Source organism: Microcebus murinus, chromosome 9, assembly GCF_040939455.1.
Source record: "Microcebus murinus isolate Inina chromosome 9, M.murinus_Inina_mat1.0, whole genome shotgun sequence".
Taxonomy (NCBI): domain Eukaryota; kingdom Metazoa; phylum Chordata; class Mammalia; order Primates; family Cheirogaleidae; genus Microcebus; species Microcebus murinus.
In genome coordinates, this window is record NC_134112.1 from 60,875,683 (window position 1) to 60,895,445 (window position 19,763).

The 19,763-nt window shown below is 39.5% G+C and overlaps 1 protein-coding gene across 2 annotated transcripts in view; it reads left to right on the forward strand.

Moving 5' to 3' along the window:
- The first annotated feature begins 10,387 nt into the window (after positions 1 to 10,387).
- Positions 10,388 to 19,763, forward strand: part of LHFPL3 (LHFPL tetraspan subfamily member 3) — a 488,121-nt gene continuing 478,745 nt past the window's right edge. For both annotated transcript variants that reach the window (XM_012746983.2, XM_012746975.2), the window contains exon 1: positions 10,388 to 11,055. In XM_012746983.2, the coding sequence (XP_012602437.2) occupies positions 10,617 to 11,055 (439 nt within the window). In that variant the 5' untranslated portion in view covers positions 10,388 to 10,616. The remainder of the gene's footprint in view (positions 11,056 to 19,763) is intronic.

The window sequence follows — 19,763 nt, forward strand, 5'->3', positions numbered from 1 at the left end:
ACTGTGTCTTGTAATCCCAGCCAATAGCATAGTATATAGCCTATAGTAGGCACTAATTAGTATTTATTTGTATCAATGAATGAAGAAAATTAATTTATTAAACCCTGAAAGATGTGAATAATTACTTTATCTGTTCAGCTTTCTCATAAATACCAGAATTTTAAAGTCAAGTTTTGGGAATAAAATCTTTGTGGAATTCTCTGAAAATCTTTCAAGTGACAATTTAACGCTTTCAATATTATTGATTAATCACAATTCTATGGGTATAAAACCAACAAAGTCAGAGCTGACATTTTGTGGAGGAAATTGGAAGTGCCACTAGTCTTCCTTCCCAAAGGACTGCTTCTGCCTGGGAGTGGGCCAGAAGGTTGCTGGTGCGCAGTCTTCATTCCCCTCTCCCCTTCCCTCGGGTGGAGCCCCTTTATAAGTAAGAATCTGCTTCAGCATTTAAAGAAGTATTCAGCTGAGATTTCAGAGTTTTCCACCATTAAGATACAGCAGGAATGAATTATACCTGGAAAATATTTAAAGACAGGTGTTTTCAATAAATAGAATACTGCTCCCAATAGAATAATTAGTTGAAGTAGTAGTTCATGCTTTTATCAAGGATATTAATGAAAACTAATTACTCAAAAAAAAAAAGACCCAAGAAACATTACCAGGTGAAATGCATAATGATTTAGTCCAGTGCTTCTAAAACTGAAATCCATATGACATATTTTTCAGCATTTGTTAGTTCTATAGGAGAATTTTAAATTGTTGTTTTTAATTAAATGCTAATTTTAAAATTAATGTAAGCCTATTTCATATTATTGGATTCACTTACTGTCTGCTGGGGAAATGGGCTGGGAAACATACTGACAGTTTTAGAGCAGAGAGTGGCTCCATATTTATGGTTGCATTGATATCGAGTGATCCACTAGGGGAGTTTAGTTTTTAATGTGTTGGTAAGCACGTCCATCTCCACTACACAGCCTAGTGACAAAATAACACTCATTCCACAACTACTATTATACAACTCTTACAAATTTCAAGGACAAAACAAACAAGCAAACAAGAAACTTTCTCTTTTGCAGGGATAATTTGCAACTGAAAATCATTTTCAGAGAATAAGATGTTAATTTCTTATTTAGTGACTATAATATTACCATTTGAAAATGATGCACTACATCAGAGTAATATTGTGAAGTAATAACACATAATAAAATAGTCTTTATATATAAATTCATTCATTTATTCTTTCAATATCTGCAATATTTCATGCACTGTTCTTTGCTTTGGAAACACAGCACCAAATAAGAAAAATCCCTGTTCTTGTGGAACTTATGTTCTAGTAAAAGCCAAAGCACGTTATGGTTCAATTGTGCAAAAGAAAGTTTTGCGGTAGTTTGGAGGGAGAAAAGTGGTGCAAGAATTGTGTTGCCAAGGAGCACATTGTAGTCTAGCCATTGCAGCCTCTAAAATACCTGTTGCAGATCAACCATGGCCAAATTCACAGTGAGTAAGGATTTATTGAGTTGATCTTGGTCTTTCTAAATATCAGCTTGCAGAGTTAGTGTAAATGAATAAATACTATGGAAGAAAAAGACTTTTGTTGAGTAGTATCTTTAAATTTTCCAGTTATATTCTGGAAGCGTTCATTTGAATTTTATTAGTTTGGTGGTCTGACATTTAATTTGTAAATTTCTTTGGGTCAATAATTTCTTGAGTTGCTTTTATGAAAGGTATAAGCATTATAGTTTAATTTTGTAAACAGTTATATTGATGTATAATTTACATGTCATAAAAGTCAACCATTATAAGTGTGCAGCTTAATGATTTAGAAAATGTCTACAGTTGCGCAACCATCACCTTAACCCGGTTTTATTATAGAACATTTCTGTTTCCCCAAAGCGTCCTCTTGTGCCCACTTGTCAATGTCTGCCCTGACCTCCAGCTCCAGGCAATCATTGATCTAACTCTCTAGAGATTTTCCTTTTCTAGAAATTTAATATAAAGGGAATCTTTTGTGTCTTGAATCTTTCAGTTAGCATAGTGCTTTTGAGGTTTACCCATCCTGTGGCATGTATCAGTAGTTTTTCATTTTTGTGGCTGAATAAATGCTGTTGTATAGATTAAGTTATCCACTACCAGTGCATGGATACCTGGATTATTTTCTAGTCAGTCTGACAGTCTCTGTATTCTGAATGATGTGGTTAGTCCATTCACTTTTTTAAAAGTTTAGAATATGTATATGTTTATTTTTATATACAATTTTAAAAATTAAAGTTTCTATTTTAAGATAATTGTAGAAATTATAAGAATAATTATAAGTTATAAGAAATAATACAGAGATCTGTGTCTTCTGTGTCCTTTAGCCAGTTTCCCTAATTGGCAACACTTTGCAAAACCATAGTACTGTAGCACAACCAGAATACTGACATCGGTAAAGTCAAGACATAGTCACACCAAATTCCCTCCCATTCCCACTGTCTCCTTAATCTCTGACAGCCTTTCATCTATTCTCCATTTCTAAAATTTTTTAATTTCAACAATGTTATATAGAAAGAATTGACTTGTTTTCCACTCAGCATAATTCTCTTGAGATTCACTCAGGTTCTTGCATGTATCAATAGATTGTTCCTTTTTAAAAACTTCCTGAGTGATATTTGATTTTGAAGGACAAATTTCTTGGGTGTAGAACTTTGGGTTTACAGTTTTTCTTTCAGCACTTTAAATTTCTTATCACAATGCCTCCTGGTCTCCACTGTTTCTGTAAAAACTTAGCCATTAATTGTGTTGTTGTTCCTGTGTTCCTATGAATTATTTTTTTTTTGCTGCTTTCAAGATTTTCTCCTTATCTTTGGCTTCGGGGGTTTAACTATAATGTGTCTAGGTATGGCTGTCTTCGCGTTTATCCAAGTTGGGACTTGTTGACATTATTGGGTCTGTAGATTAATGTTTTTCACCAAACGTGGGAAGTTTTCAGCCATTGATTCTCTCATTACACATTCATTGGTACACTTGATATTGTTCCACAGGTCTCTAAGGCTGTTTATTTTTCTGTAATTTTTCCCTCTCTGTTCTTCAGAATGAACTGATTTATCTTCAAGCTCACTGATGCATTCTTTTAGCATATCAAATCTTCTGTTAAACCCATCTGGTGAATTTTTCATTTCAGTTATTCTGTTTTCAATTCTAGAATTTCCATTTGGTTCTTTTCTATAGTCTGTTTCTCTGAGAGTCCCTATTTGTTAAGTAATAATTATTCTATTTTCTTTTAAGTCTTTGAAAATGGTTTTCTTTCATTTTTTGAAACATATTTTAAATAGCTGCTTTGACATTTTTGTCTGCTAAAGCCAACATCTGGGGCCACTCAGAGTTAGTTTCTCCTGAATGGTTTTTCTCCTGAGTAAGGGCGACATTTTCCTGTTTCTTTGCATGTCGTATAATTCATTGTTGAAAACTGAACATTTTAGATAATTAATGATAGAAACTCTAGAATTGGATTTTCCCTCCTAAAGGATTTTTTTAGAGTAACTTGCCTGAAATTAGTCTGTAGAGTCTGTCTCTTTTCATGGTACGTGTCTGCTGATGTCTGTGCTCAGGTATTAAAAAAAATTATTTTCTCGTATCTATTTTTTAGCCTGCTTTTCTACAGGTTTCCCCCTAGTCTTTAGGGCTTAGTAGTCAGGCAAGGATTTGGGCAGAGGTTGTGCTCAAATACATTAAACCTGTAAGGATTCCAACCTCTGACAATGGATGCAGGTATTTTCAAGCCTTTCTCAGCTTTTACTTTTCATCACCACACCTTCTTTTATCTCCCCTAAACATGCCTGTCATTCCTCAGCTGGCCAGGGATATGTGGAGAGTTTATCTAGCTTTTCTAGGTTCTCTGATTTCCAAGGTATCCCCATTAAATTTCTTATTTTATTTTATTTTTTTTTTATTTCACCCATTAAATTTCTTATTAGTCCACCACTGTTTGCTGGGACCTCAGGCTAGCAGAACTGTAGATTTGCCATACTCATTTCCTACTGAGTTTGCTACTTTTAAAAATATATACTTTCAAAAGTTATAATCATTTTTTTGGCATATATAGTGTGTGTGTGTGTATGTCCTTGTACTTCAAATCAAGCTTTTCCTTTCTGTCAGAAGCTGCTAGTTTTCATTGCTAGTCTTGCCCTACTAAAACTAATGTGCTGATTGAGTTGGGGGTGGATAGGAAGGGAGCTACTCCAGGCAAAAGACCATGGACTCCCACTTTTCTTATCCAAACTCCAGCAGTCCTTCATAAATAAACACCTCTCAATTTGTTGTTTGCCTTTAGTCAATTTTCAGAGGCCCGAAATGGATGTTTTAACAATTTTATTTAGGCCGGGGGCGGTGGCTCACGCCTGTAATCCTAGCACTCTGGGAGGCCAAGGCGGGCAGATTGCTCAAGGTCAGGAGTTCAAAACCAGCCTGAGCAAGAATGAGACCTGTCTCTACTATAAATAGAAAGAAATTAATTGGCCAACTAATATATATAGAAAAAATTAGCCAGGCATGGTGGTGCATGCCTGTAGTCCCAGCTACTTGGGAGGCTGAGGCAGGAGGATTGCTTGAGCCCAGCAGTTTGAGGTTGCTGTGAGCTAGGCTGATGCCATGGCACTCACTCTAGCCTGGGCAACAAAGGAGACTCTGTCTCAAAAAAAAAAATTTTATTCAGCTTTACTTCATAGTAATAATTTTATACATTACATTACAATAATAATTTTATAGGTCATTGCTGTAGGTTCACTAGGGTTTTTTTTTCCTGTAAAAGGATTCATACTCAAGTTTGGAAAACACTGCAGGTGAGTTCTCAGAATTCATAAGGTAACATATTTTTCTCTACTTTGAAACTAAATGCCATGTTTGATAATATACACTTTAACAGGCAGAATCATATATCATGTCTGAATATTGTAAAGCCAAGAAATTTATTATGAGTTTAGCTTTTCATTGGCCTCTTATTTTCAGTTTGTGAATTTTTAAAATAAAAAACTCAAATAGAAAGATATTCTTCAATAAAAGAGTGATAAAATGATTATTCATTTTGAAATGGTTATTTCATTTTGAAAATCTATAACCTTTGCACAAAAGTCATATATACATATAGTCTTTCCAGGAAAAAATTGGAAAGTAAGTTGGTGTTAAAGTTTTATCAGAGGGGAGGGTGAATGCAGATTTTATTAGACTTCTTGATTTTTCACTCAGTTGGTTCCTGTTTTAGGATTTTACATCCTCATCACATTGACTTTTGGCTTCTTCATATGATATGCTTTGACCAATGGAATATATGCTATAGCATGCTGTATGCTATATTTGAGCAGAAGTTTTAGACACAGTTTCATAATTTGAGCATCTTATACTTCTGTCCTCTGCCATAAAACAACTTGTCCCAAAAAGTTTTGGACCTCACAATGAGAAGACAAGATCTGCAATCAGGTCCACTGCCTGAAGCAGGACCATAGCCAACTAGCAACCATCATATTTTATGGGTTAGAAGCAAATATTTCTGGGAATAATCTACTGAGTTTGGGTTGCTTCTGCAGCAAAAGCTGACTAATACAGATAGAAAATGTGCTTCTAAAACAAAGGTACTGAAAATATTAAGATTAATATTCTTTTGTTACTATGGTAGTAAAAGAGAGCATCTGCATAGGTTTTCTTCCCTTTTAGTAACGTGTTTGGGATTATAAGACAAAATATAGGCTATGTGGCTTGGGGAAATTCTCATAAAGGCTGAACTTGAGGTTTGAGAGATCCAGTGATTGCCAAGTAGGAGAGATAAGCTTTGTGGATAAAGATGCTTTTAGCAGGGAATCCAAGTAGTGGTTTCAAATATGAGCCAAAAATTGAAGGTACAAGGGTGGACATTTCAAATTGAAGATGTTGATTTTCAGTTTGAAATCAACAAGGCTGCACCTTGAATGGAAAACTCCATGAAGCATGTTCAGAATAGATAGCAGATGGAATAATAATAATGAAGATCAGGAAGACCAACTAGTTTTAGATTAAAAGAGAATAGAACCTGCAGACTGAACTTTAAACGTTAATGTAACATCACTCCGTGATAGACTTTAAAAAAAATCATACTTCAGGTGATGGTCATATTTCTATAGCATGTTATTCAATAGAGGTCATTACATATCTTTACACAGAATTGTTCTAAAATCATCAAAGGTTTTAAAAGGTTAACAGCAAGATGGTTCTTTTAGCATATTCTTTTAGATATTCAGCCTTGTGAGAAAACAATGTATGCTCTTAACTGGGTTCTGGAAAAATGGGGGAAAAAAACATCTCACAAAAGAGGCGACTTACATCCAATTCAAAATAAACGAGAAAAGAAAAGAAGGAGAAAGTCTGCTATTTCCGTTTCCCATTTCTCTCCCTGTTTGAAGTTCTATATCTCATTGAAATGTGGTATAGACCAAGGTGCAATGAATTCAGAGTCCTGTGATCAGTTTGATCTTGATTTGCAGGGAGTGTTAAAATACTCAATCCATCTGATTGCCACTGCTATCTTAGTAATAGATTAGTTTAGAAGTGGTTCCAGATTTCTGAAAAGCCTTAAAAGGAAACTAAAGGGGGAGGGAGTAGCAGAGGGAAACCCTTAATGAGTGGAAACTACTTAATGAGTGAAAAGAGGTTCATTATTAGAGTCTTTATATTCTGGAGTAGGATCTGATATTGACCTTGGTAATAATAGCCCTAAAAATTGATTAAGTAACAGTTTTTACAAATCATCTTTTTCTCCATTATCCAAGGTCATAGCAATGACTCATGTAAAAACTCTAAGCATCCACTGCCTGAAAAATCATACCAGTAGGATTTCAGAAGGGCTTTTCAATGTTAAATAAAATGTTTGCTTTGCCATATCTCTTATTTAGGTCTCGTCTCATTCTTTTTTCAAGTACTGAGTTGTATCTCTCTTCTCATATTTTTTCCAAAGTCATCCTGGAATAGTCTTTATAGAACAGAATTTTACTTCAGAAAGGGACCTTAGAATTCATCTGATGCCCCTCCTCTCACACTCACCATGATTCTAGAGATGAGAAAATGGAGCTCTGAGAGCCTTGTTCTCTCACAGTTAGGCGAACATGGTGCCGGGTCTGCATTCCAGGTCTCTGGCCCTCCACGGCTTTCCCACTCTCTCATACTGTCTCTCAGATTAGTTTGGGATCAAAACATTAGCTCTTTTTCTCACCCAAGACCTTTTCAGCAGTGTCAAACAGCCCAACTATGCTTCTGTTGCTTTCTCTTTTAAAGTCCTAACTAACATTCATGAGACACAGTTTGCAAAAAAGGGCGAGTGCTGGTCTCACTGCTGACCCTTTGTGGCAGTAAGAGAAAAACGTTTTTAACAGTGAACTTTGAGACTTGAGTGTTGAGTGTTTCTAATTTGATGCTGTCGATGACACTGACTTCTACTAGTTATTTAGCACATATGAATCATGTTATAGTTTCAAAATACTTTTCTATCAATAGCAACTTCTTAGCATGAATCAGGCTAGTTTTATTATTTCCTCCTCCCCCAAACAGCTTTCCTTGGTCACATCAGATTTCATGAATGCAATGAGCTGTCCAGATGCATAATTGTATGAACTCCTAAAGTCTACGGAGTGCAAGCAAAAAGTTTTAGGTTAAGGGCAGGAGCAGTCTTACCACTTGGATTCTTGGTTGCTAAGGACAAGGTTGGGGGTGAGTGGTAGAGGGGGAAAGGGCAGAAGAACGTTCTGCATTCACTGATGGCAAGCCAAGAGGTTATAGGTATTCTAGCTCATCATCCAGTTCCCAGAGTCTTGAAGAACCTTGCCTCATCCTGGCATCTGCTGTGGTGCAGGGCAAGGTGAAGGTGCGGAAAAGGGCCATTTGCAGTCTCTAGTTCAGCCCTGACTGAACCAAACCTCAAAAAGCAACAACTCAAATTGTCAGGGGGAATCCATGGGGGCACGTTAGATCAGCAATACACCAACTGTTCCTAGTTGCTATTGACAGGAATGGACACCTGAGTGCACCCCTTGGTATAGTGACTCTGAGCACGAAACTAGAGGCAATTCCAAACCTAGAATAAGAATAAGGCTCTCCTTGTGCATGACTCAAATAGAAAAGCTCTTTGAATCACAACATTTGAATCTGAGTCACTCACCAGTCCTGTCTTTGTCCAGTAAAGGCAATTTAAACATTGAGGTTTTTTTGATTCTCAGTCTTTCCTTCTGAGCAACCTTCCATCTTAACCACTCCATAGAAACAGTAAGATTTCTTTTAGGCATTGATTTTAAAGAAAGACCACTTTATACAAGCAGGTTTGGGGGATTTCAGGGCTTAGGAGAGTCACTAGAAATTACTGTCAGTTCTCGCTGTAATGCTATCTCTGCCCCTGGGACACATAGCCTGCCAAATGGCCCCATAAATCTGATTACCCTCACTCACTTTTCCTCTTCCTCCATCTTTGTTAAAATTCTGATTTACCAGGAACTTCAGGGGAGTTAAGACAAATGAAACCTAACAAAAGTTCTGACCTTCCATTGCCACCAAAGCACTGATGATGCATCATCACAAATTGTATTTTTAGAGACTTGCAAGTGTTATATTGGGCTGGCCCGTATTTAGGTCACTTTGTCACCTCCTCCAAATTCCTCTGATATTTTAAAGATGACCTGAGAGTCCACAACCACACTTGCTAGAAATTCTTACTAACTTTTATGTCTCATGCTACTGTTTAATTCTGTCCCCTGATTTTCAAAGCCCTGACTGATGGACCTTGACCTGTAATACCTCAATTTTATACTTATAAGGAAAAAGCTGACCATAAGCTTCTGAAACCCACACTTCCAAATCCCTTTCCAGGTTTTAGCCCCTTCATTACCTGGTGTGTCCCACATCTCTATTATACTCTCTCCCTCTCCCTCCTTATACAATCTCAAATCTTCAGATTATCAGACGAAGAGCACAGTTAATCATCATCTCTTAGGGTATGTCCCCTCTTCCATAAAATAGCCATTTATGTGGCCAATTATCTTAGACTTAGGGGTCAAATTCTATCAGAGTTCTTTCCTGTCCGCCCAGAAAATTCAATGATCACATGGTTCAAAATGGTTTGTTACCAAAATCTGCTCCTGCAATTAAGCATCCTGGTTTTATTGCTTTGAGGAGGGTGTTCTTTATATCAGAGTCAGAAGGAACCAAAAAAGTAACCAATGGAAATAGAGAAATGTAGTTTGAAAGGCAAGAAAGGTTAAAAAAACAATAGAAAGACTGTTAAAGGGGGGAAAAAATAAGCTAAGAGAACAGCACAAAGTGGAGGTGTACACAACAGTGGTGCTGCATGAAAATGTAAGGAATTATATATGGATAAATCTGGGGAAGTTACCCAGAAAAGAACTTTCTGGTTGACTGAAGCTTTAGGTTGTAGGGGAGGTGGAAATAGTCCTGGTCAATTAAAACAATCACCTCCTGCTGTCCCCCTGTGTCCTTAGCACCCAGCACAGTTGCTGGGCATATAGTAGCTGTCAACGAATATCTGTGTAATAAATTTAACACTGGCCACCTACTCAGTGCTTCAAACAAACTATGAGATTCTGTGACACAGGCACTTCCATGTGCACACAGGCCCAATCTATGGCAGGATTTGCGGGGAAAAGACCTGACTTAAAGGACAGTATGGGGAATCGACTGGCTATAGTTCATTTGGCTGAGCTAGGTGAAAACACAGCGAGTAAAGCGAGCTCAGGTGTGCAGACTTGAGACCACCCTTAAGGCTTTTCTTTTACATTATTGTCTGCCAGGCTCTTACATTATTGTCTGCCAGGCTCCTGCCCAACTTCTGTCTCCACCTGTCCACCTGAGGCAACCAAGGAGTTAGCCAGGTGCGGTCCTGCGGCGGTAACAGGGAAGACTCTTGGGGGCGGTACGTCTCCTCTCTCTTGGCTTCTGTTGCCTGCAACTGCCACGCGGCCCCTCGCGCCGCTGCAAAGGAGCGGAGGTCGAAGCACGTTGCGGTGCGGTGATGAAATGCTCCCAGAATCAGCCTCTGGAGCCCGGCCCCCGACACCAACCGGGCTCCTGGCGTTGTCTCTAGGAGCCCTGGGGATGCTCCCGCCCCCTTCGTAGAGCCCCGGCCATCCAGGCCCGCTTCTTCGGTGCGCGCCCACCACCTGAGGGGCGTTGCAGGGTCGCCGCGGTCCTCTGCGCCCCTGGGCACGGGCAGGGGCGGGAGGGGGAAGCGGAGTGGGAGGCGCCCCGGGCTCGCGCCTCGGTGCTCCGCGCGGGATTTGCCGCCTTAAGCTGCAGCAGCTGCAGCAGCCGCGGCGGGAAGAGGGGTGGAGGGTGGAGAGGAGGGCCGGAGCCGGGCCAGGAGCGAGCGAGCGAGCGAGGGAGGGAGGGGGGCCGGGAGGCTGTGCCAGGCGAGCCGGAGGGGTGCTCCGCGCTCCCCCGCCCTCCTTCCGGGAGCGAGGATGCAGACTCTGAAACTGGTGCTGCTGGGCTGAGGCGGAGGCAGGGGAGTTGCAGCGCGAGGCTCCGTGAGTGTGTCTCCTGCGCGCGGAGAGGCGGGGGGGAGGCGGAGGACCAGGAGGAGGAGGAGGAGGAGGAGGAGGAGGAGGGGGAGAATGCCCGGAGCCGCCGCCGCTGCCGCCGCCGCCGCGATGCTCCCGGCTCAGGAGGCTGCCAAGCTGTACCACACCAACTATGTGCGGAACTCGCGGGCCATCGGCGTGCTGTGGGCCATCTTCACCATCTGCTTTGCCATCGTCAACGTGGTGTGCTTCATCCAGCCCTACTGGATCGGCGACGGCGTGGACACCCCGCAAGCCGGCTATTTCGGGCTCTTCCACTACTGCATCGGCAACGGCTTCTCCCGGGAGCTGACCTGCAGGGGCAGCTTCACGGACTTCTCCACGCTGCCCTCGGGCGCCTTCAAAGCCGCCTCCTTCTTTATCGGCCTCTCCATGATGCTCATCATCGCCTGCATCATTTGCTTTACCCTCTTCTTCTTCTGCAACACGGCCACCGTGTACAAGATCTGTGCCTGGATGCAGCTCACCTCCGGTGAGTGCGCGTCCCCTCCGCGGGGGCGGGGGACCGGGGCGTCCGGCCGGGGAGGGGCCAGAGTGGGAGGGACGGGCCCGCGCGCGCCGCGGAGCGCCCGGCAACTTAATCCTCTCGGGCGTCGAGGTGTGGGGGGCGGGAGCCGCGGGAGGCCGGAACCCCCGGGGTTCCCCAGCCCGGGCACTAGCGCCTCGTCCCGGGGCTTCCGTGAGCCTCCCAAGTGGGGGGCGCCACCCAGAGGGACGCGCCGGAGGCGGGGCGGTTGTGGGGCCCAGTCCGCTCAGAACTAGAGCTGGGGGGCGGAGAAGCGGCGGCTTAGAGGGCTGAGGGGGGGCTAAGGAGGGACACTCACAGCGAAGTGAAAAGCGGATTTGGAGAGGTTGTACTGGGAGGAACAGCCAGTCTGCTCTGCCCCTCTCTGGGACTATTCCTGTCATTGTTTCTTGGGGGCGAGGGGCGTGGAGACTGGAGTGAAATTGTCTCTCTGTCCCGGGCAGTTGTAAATATTTGATCGTACGTCTGGAGATGAATAAATCCTAAGGCTGTCTCGGGTTTCACCGTTTTAAGAAAAATGTAGCTTAGAACGTTCCCTATCCCCCAATGTCAAGTCTCAGTTTGCCTCCTTGTCAGTGCAGAAGGTCCTTCCGTTTCACCTTTCAACAGGGGTCTTCAGGAAATCAAGATTTCTCAAGATCCCATTTTGGGGAAGTGGACAGAGAGGAAAACCTTTTTCATTAGCATCTCTGATCACTTCGCCTGTGGGTGATAGATTGTTGCTAACTGGAGCAAATGAAAGTACTTTTGTCTGAGCATCAAAGTTACTTTTAACCCAGAAAAGATGAGGGTGCGTGTCCTGGTGGCTTTGTTGAAGAGTTCTGAAACAAGACTGATTCCTTACTGTGCTTCCCCTGAGGCCCATTTCCTCTCTGCCAGCCGTCCAAGATGCCCTTCCTTCTCAAGCCAAGGGTCCTAAGATCCTTGACATCTTCCTGTTCCAACATTGTTGAGATCCATTTGGTTTTGTGGATGGTCTGGTTTTGTAGGAATATTGATGTCTCAGGCAGCCAGACTTTTCGTTTGTGGTTTGATTTTAATGTTGCCATTCTTTACAGATGTTGGTTTCAAGATTTATTCTGTTCCTGGGAAGGTTTTCTGGGTAGTGGGAATTTAATCCCTGAGTTTACCAGAGTGGTGTAGGATGATTAAATCCTTAAAGGTGCTGGACAACAAACAGCGTAAAGGTTGTTAAGGTAGTAAGATCTTATATGGCTAGTTTGGTAGTAACAAACGAGAAGCTTGTGGAAGACTAAACTTGTGTGGAAGTATGTTTTCTAGTTAGCATGTCTCAGCTTTAATTTGCCACGTACTGTGAAAATGGGTATGTGAAAAGCAAGAAATGAGCACCAGTAGAGCCCCAGCCATCTCATGCACACAATCATCCTGCTGAAATGTAAGAGTTCTGCGTCTCCCTCTCCCCCAAGTCCTAACTTCTTGAAGCACCCCACCCACTCTGTTTTTATGTATAATGTTAACTTTTATGGCCATTTCAAGAGCAGGATAACTTTGAGATTATGAATCAATTTGTGTATTGTGGGTTGTTCTTGACGCTTAGTTCTGATTTGACTTTGGAGAGAATAGGACATGCAGGATGCAGATGTTGTAGAAAAAGCATTGACCCTGCACAGCTAATTTTAATTCTGAGTTAAATGACCTATTTAGACCAGTGATTCAAATTAGATTGTTTTTCAAAGGTCTGAAAGTAATTTGCAGGTGATTTCTCAACAACATATTCTCAAATATTTGATTTTTATGAGGTTTCATACTCTAAACCCAAGGTTTTGTTTTTTTTTTTTTTGTTTTTTTAGAAGACAGAAAAAAATGATGTTTGGGAAAGAAATACCAATGTTGAAGTTAATACAAACTGCAACTACTACAATGTGGTTTTCTTTTCTTTTCCTGAAATAAAGCACACAAAAATGATTTATTCTAGGTTAGTGAAATATAATGTTTTCAGACATTTGATATAAACATATGCTCCTGTTTTCCATGTCATGTAAAATGTGGAGATAGCCTTTATACTAAAGATATAAGGACGTTTACTTCATTTTGGAGAAGTCCAGATCCTTAAATGGCATACTTTTTAAATACCTTTATTTGCAATTTATTTGGTATTTTATTTCTAGGTAAACTATAGGACATGATTTTGTTGGTTAATGAAGTATATTAATAAAAGAAGAATGGATTATGATGACAGGTTAAATGAGAATCAAAGTCGATTATATTCACAGGTTTTTAAGGAATGAGATACAGAAGATATTTCTGAAGAATGTCACATTTTTAATATGGTTTTCAGGATTTATTTTTTTAAGTCTCACAGCACTAACAAGAAATTTTACATAATGTATTGTAGGTTACTTTGGAAGTGTAGTTTCTAACCTTTAGATCATTCCTCTTTAATGTTAAGTAGCCTTTTCCTACTTCTTGTTTAAATGTACCTAAGCTAATCTCAAGTGTAATTTCCTAAATAGGAAAGATGAGACTTAATGTACCATTTACTTATTAGAGGCTGTTTAACCCTCATCAGAAATCAAATGATTCACTTGTGTGTTTAGTTATCTAAGCTTTTTAATATAATAACACCTTAAATCAGAGCCAGATAGAATATAAAATCCTATATGAAATGATATACTAGGATGATGAAACAGGAGATTTTCTTGTGGTAATACAATATCAAGAATTATTATTTTTATGATTCTGAACAATGAACCAGAAAAATTAATTAATTTATTCGACCGGAAAATGATGTTGCTTATCTGCCTAGATGTGTGAAACACATATAATTAATGGCGCTATTATAAACACCTTACCCTCTACCTCTTTCCTCTAAATCTTTATCAGCCTCAGTAGTATGAAACTAGGAAACACAGACTTAGGAGCTAATATCTTTGGATGTAATCCTGTACTTACGGATCATGCCTCATATCAAGACTGAAGACATAAAAATAATATGTAAAGTAAATAATGACAATCAAAGATGTTAACCTTCCCCAAATGTACAGACAATTTGTTGAGGAGAAAAGAGAGACTTTTCTTCTTTCTGTGTGATTTCTCTAACACTAAAAAGAAAGGGGTGGATATGTAATTGGTCAAGCAAGGTAATAAAGTCCAGATTTTTTTTCATCAAGATGGAAAGGGGGCCGGGCGCGGTGGCTCACGCCTGTAATCCTAGCACTTTGGGAGGCCGAGGCGGGCGGATTGCTGAAGGTCAGGAGTTCAAAACCAGCCTGAGCGAGACCCCGTCTCTACCATAAAAATAGAAAGAAATTAATTGGCCAACTAATATATATATATATAAAAATCAGCCGGGCATGGTGGCGAATGCCTGTAGTCCCAGCTACTCGGGAGGCTGAGGCAGGAGGATCCCTTGAGCCCAGGAGTTTGAGGTTGCTGTGAGCTAGGCTGACGCCACGGCACTCACTCTAGCCTAGGCAACAAAGCGAGACTCTGTCTCAAAAAAAAAAAAAAAAAAAAAAAAAAGATGGAAAGGGAATTTTGTCCCTCTGGGAACTTGATTCTGTGCTTCCATGTTCTTGTTCTCTTTAAATCAGTATTTCCGTTGATTTCTGAGCCTACCAGTGGCCAAATCTCAGAAAAGCGTTTTGCTTTGTTTTACTCACTATAAGCCGTACTTGGACTGTTTCCAGAAGTGCATGTGTTCACCATTTTAGGCCGAAGAAATCTTTTCTTTTTTTTTTTTTTTTTTATAAGCCAAAGTATTAAGGTAGAATTTAAGATTTCGTAGACATCCACCATGGATTTCTTGGTCAAAGGAAGCAGAAGAGGACAGGTACTTGCTTTCATCTGTGAAGAAGGGGCACCTGATCCAGGTTGAGTTTCTTATTCAGGAGGGATAAGGACAGAAGTCGGTTGCATTCCCCAGATTCCTCTTCTGTCGTCATTCTGAGTGTACCAACAAGAAGGGCCACCAAGATGGCAAGGCTAATGGCATGGGTTAAGGGCTGAATTGTTTAGTCAGTTCCCCCAGGCTGCCAGCCTTAGTTCTCCCAAATTCTTATTAGCTGGCTTGCTTTCTGAAATTTTATAACTTTTCATGTAGGTAAGATGAGAATCACCAAAGGTAATCACTGCATTTCTTAGCTTGCAAGGAGAGCATTTGCAATGGTACACCGTCCTATCTCATGGCACCCTGCTCTTATAGATCTCATTAGTGTTTGAAGTTGCAGTGTGTTTGCATGTTTGTTTAATGTCCGTGTTCTCTAGTACACTGAAAGTTCCGTAAGGCCTTGGCTGTTTTTCTTTATATAGCGTAGAGGTCAAGAGCATGGACACTGGAGTTAAAAGATGTGGGTTTGAAGCCTGACTCTGACACATACGGTGTGACCTGGGGAATTAATCTTTCTCTACTTTAGTTGCTCATCTGCAAAGAGACATATAATTGTATGTACCGCAGGAGATTGATGCCAGGATTAGATGAGCTAAGGTTTATGCCTAGTGCCTGGCTCATAGTAGGCAAGCACTATATGAGTGTTTGGTATGGTTGCTGCTGTTTTGTTATTATTATTACTTTATCCTGGCACACAGTAGTATGTGTATATCTGGCACATAGTAGGTATGCAGTCAATTTTTGTTGAGTTAATGAATAAAAAAAATGAATGATTAAAGGGGTGAAGAATGAAAGGAGAAAGGAGTGATTTTAAATTTCCCATATGCCATGGTAAGAAGCGAATGCCATATACTTTGAAAGCCATGATTTTTTTTTTATGGTTTGTGGCTTCAAATGGCCACACTGAAAGAACTCTTTCACATTCTTTGATGGCAAAGGTTGTGATTTGACAGCCTAATTCATGATGAGATTTTTTCCAAATGGGGGTTTTTGTCATGTATAGGGAATGCTCTTTATTACAACACTAGGAGATAATCATATCTCAGGTTTTAGCGAATTTTCCCTTACCATTTGGTTTCTCATTTAAAAAAGCATCCAAGATGGAGGTTTTATTTAAGAATCAAGAGATCAGGCTTGCTTTCATGAAGAACAGAGACCTGTTTCAGGTTGGATTTCCTTATGCTCCTTTAGGAGCAGTAAGGACAGGAGAAGATGATGTGTTTTCCAGGCTTTCCCATTTCTTCCTACTGGGCATCAGTGCAAACGTGCTTTTCTTGGACGGACTCCCAGGAGCCTGTAGGGTGGTGGTGCTGAGTGTGCAGAGCGCTGATGGGGGTGCTCTGAAGAGGGGACAGGAGTCTACTCAAGTGCAGACTCATTGTTCAGGATAGTCGTCAGTCTTTTCCATTTGGCTAATGCTGAGCACCGGGAGAAAGCAAGTGCTTATCTCAAAGAGCTGCTTTTCCCTCCTACGTTCACTGTTCTGGAGTGACCCTAACGAGCAGTTTCTCTCTACCAGAGCATTTCAAACATTCTCCTAGGTGTAGAGGGAATAATTTGTACTGCTGGTGAAGGCAGTTTTTATTTTCTAACAACATATTCCAATTATAAGAATTTTCTGGTTACCAAACCAAACATACAAGACAGTGATTTGAAATAATTTAGAAACTGTTTTTTTTCCTTATATGTAATATAACAAGGAACATGACAATAGAAGATATATTGATGTGAATGTCAAAACAAACACTTTTTCTAACAGTGAGATTTTAAGTGAACATTTGTGAAAAATAACAGGTCCCATATAACCCATATGGTATATTGTTAGTTTTTTTTTTTTTTTCCTTTGGTGCAAGGCTGCACATTTAACAGCTTTTCCACTGTAAAAATGTTACCAAGGTGCTTATATACTTCTATAAATAAATAATAGATATAATAAAAGCCTGAACAGAGTGTGGTATCAGATGCTTAACATGAAAACTCCTATTTAGTAATTGCTGCTTTTGTTTGGGATGGTGAGTCCAGATGGCCAGGCCAGTATATTACAATTTATGTACATACCTCACAAATCTTTCAAAGTGAGCAAAATTTTAAATGTAAAAAAAAAAAAAAGAAACAGCAGAGCATACAACTAGAGCGGCAGTATGTGGCTCAGTGCACTTCTGTGTGTGGTGTGGGCAGATAAACTCTGGGGAGGAGTAGAGAAAACTTTGGATCACATTGGCATGAAGTAAAGAACACACTAGGAGAATTTTAATTTGGGGGCTTAAGAGCATGAGAAGTGGTCTAGTTTTAAAGTGTAATTTCCATAATATAATTTGAACTTTAGGGGTCAGCACCAGTTTTAATTAACGTGAATTTTCCTTGTCATCGTGAGTCAACTGGAATTTTTATTTGATATGAGGAAAAAGCAAGGAGTTAACCTTTATTCTTAATAATAACAAGACAATAATAATGATGTACAGTAAGAGGCTGCTTCATGTAACAAATAGTAGATAAGTTATTTGATGACTTAAACATAGTGCTGTTATCAAAAGTCACTGGCATGTGTGAAAAAAAAAAGAAAAACCTTTCCTTGATTCCTGAATGTTCACATAATTAATATCATAATTAAAAACACAAGCTCTCAAATTATGACTGTGATTCTATGAGACTCCCACTAAACAAGAGCCCGGTACTATTCGTAGTTTAAATTGTCCTAACTGTAATCTTGAGCATATTTCTCATCTATTCTGCTAATATAAAACAGAAAAATGAGTGGCTTGCAAGAGGAAGATAAATAATTTTTTGACCAATGTGGACATGAACCATTTCTGACTACTATTGGGAAGAACAAAAAAAGAAAGCAGACATTTCTGAAGTAGAGTTGCTGGCACAGAATTGCCATATTTAGGTTTTGACATCTTTCCCAGCCTAATGAAACCAAGGTCTGCAGCAGGGTAGGGGCTGCCTATATGTGTGTTTAACAGGAGGAAATGTCCTAAATGATAATCCGAGTGAAATTAATCTTCTAATTACATGAAAAGTTAAGATTATCACTTACCCATGAAAGAGCTAGTGGAGGAGTAGTGAAAGGTGGTGGGGATGAATGATAAAGCCTCTTTTCAGATCTACAACTATTTAACTCAGGAGCAGACATGCAGAATTTAGTCAAGAGTTCTCCATATTCTTTGCCCTATTAGAAACTAACAGCAGACAGAAGTTTGAAGAGGACTCAACTTTAGCTTTAGTACAGAATGCATCATGGGATTTGGAAGTAGTCCGGTGCGGGGGGTGTTGTTCTCCATGGCCCTTAGTTGATTTCAATGAGGATGAAGAGCGAGGTGCCGCAAAATCAAAATGGGAAATGTATATCATCATTGACAGAAGACTCAGTATTGAAAAACAAGCAAACAGATCTAGCGGTGAAGAATGACAGGGACATAGAAGAGTGACACTAAAAATAAATGAAGTATGAATAGAAAGACTGTGAAATTCAAGGTTGAAAAGCCTGTGGAATTTGATAGCATCAAAAGCCTGCTGAATTTGGTATCGTCAATGGCTTAAAAATGTAATGACGTAGAACGAGCAGAGAGCTGGAATATGCTATATGGTGCAGAGCTGTGTGCAAATCCCAGTGACTGAGAAAGAAAAACCATGGCTCCACCTCCTGTAGAGGGAATTATAATAGACTCTAAGATCAAGCTATTCAAAGGGAGAGATGATCGAACTTCTTGTATGGCAGATGGAAATATGAAGGATTAAAATAAGCCAACCTGAGAAAGTAAAGGTAATTGTAAAATTAAATGAAAAGCCTTCCTGTAGTTTCTTGTTAAAAATCTAGTTAGATTGTGAGGTGAAATTGATTTCTATAATGCCTGTAATGGGAAAAGGGAACTTACAGTGAGTATTTGGGCAAATATATTTACAGGGCTTATTAAGAACATGTATAGTTACAAGCTAGATTAATTAAATTCATCTAAGATTCAGATGATTAATGGCCAGCAATAATGTGGATCTATGTGATGCCAAATATTAGTTAACTGAATATTTACATTCTAACTACTTGACAAGGCATAGTATTAATACTGACCACTTGGAATGTTATAAAAAAACCTTCATAGAGAAAAGAATGTTGTGCTGCAGTGTTTTAAAAATTATGGTTGGTGGTCTTTTAATGATGATGTCTGTTAGATAATGATCATCACTAGAACTTGGATTAAGATTGTAGAAAACATGAATGCCATGCAGAAATGAGGGTTTTATGAAACATTTTCTAAAACATTTATATACTTACACACCTGTGTGTAAACTAGGTTGCATTATAGAATGTATTGTTTATTGTAGGCTGTAGTCAAAATGTTTGAAAGATACTATTCCAGAGAAAAGATGATTTAGTATGAATTTACAAAAATAATGATCTTTTGTTTGGAAAATTGTGAAAGATTTGCCTGTATTCAGAGGTAATTTTGTATCAGAAGGTAGATGAGATAAAGTATACTTAACTGAAGCAATTTTGAGACATTTTTGTTTGGTTTTCCTTTCTCACCTCCTTTTATGTCTTTTATTGCTAATGTACTCCAATTAGACTGTGGGTTAATTGAAAATTAGAATTTTTTCCCAGATGTTATTTGATCATCCCTCTGTGCTATAAAAAATGACATGGTCTACCTCTGAGCAATGATATAGCAAAAAAATCATTTGACAAATGTACTTAACCTAATGCCAAATGTATATAGACTCCATAGGCTTTAGAAAATTGAAGGGATATTAAAAATTATTTAGTATAGTCTCTTCATTTTCTAGATAAATAATGGTAAATACTAAC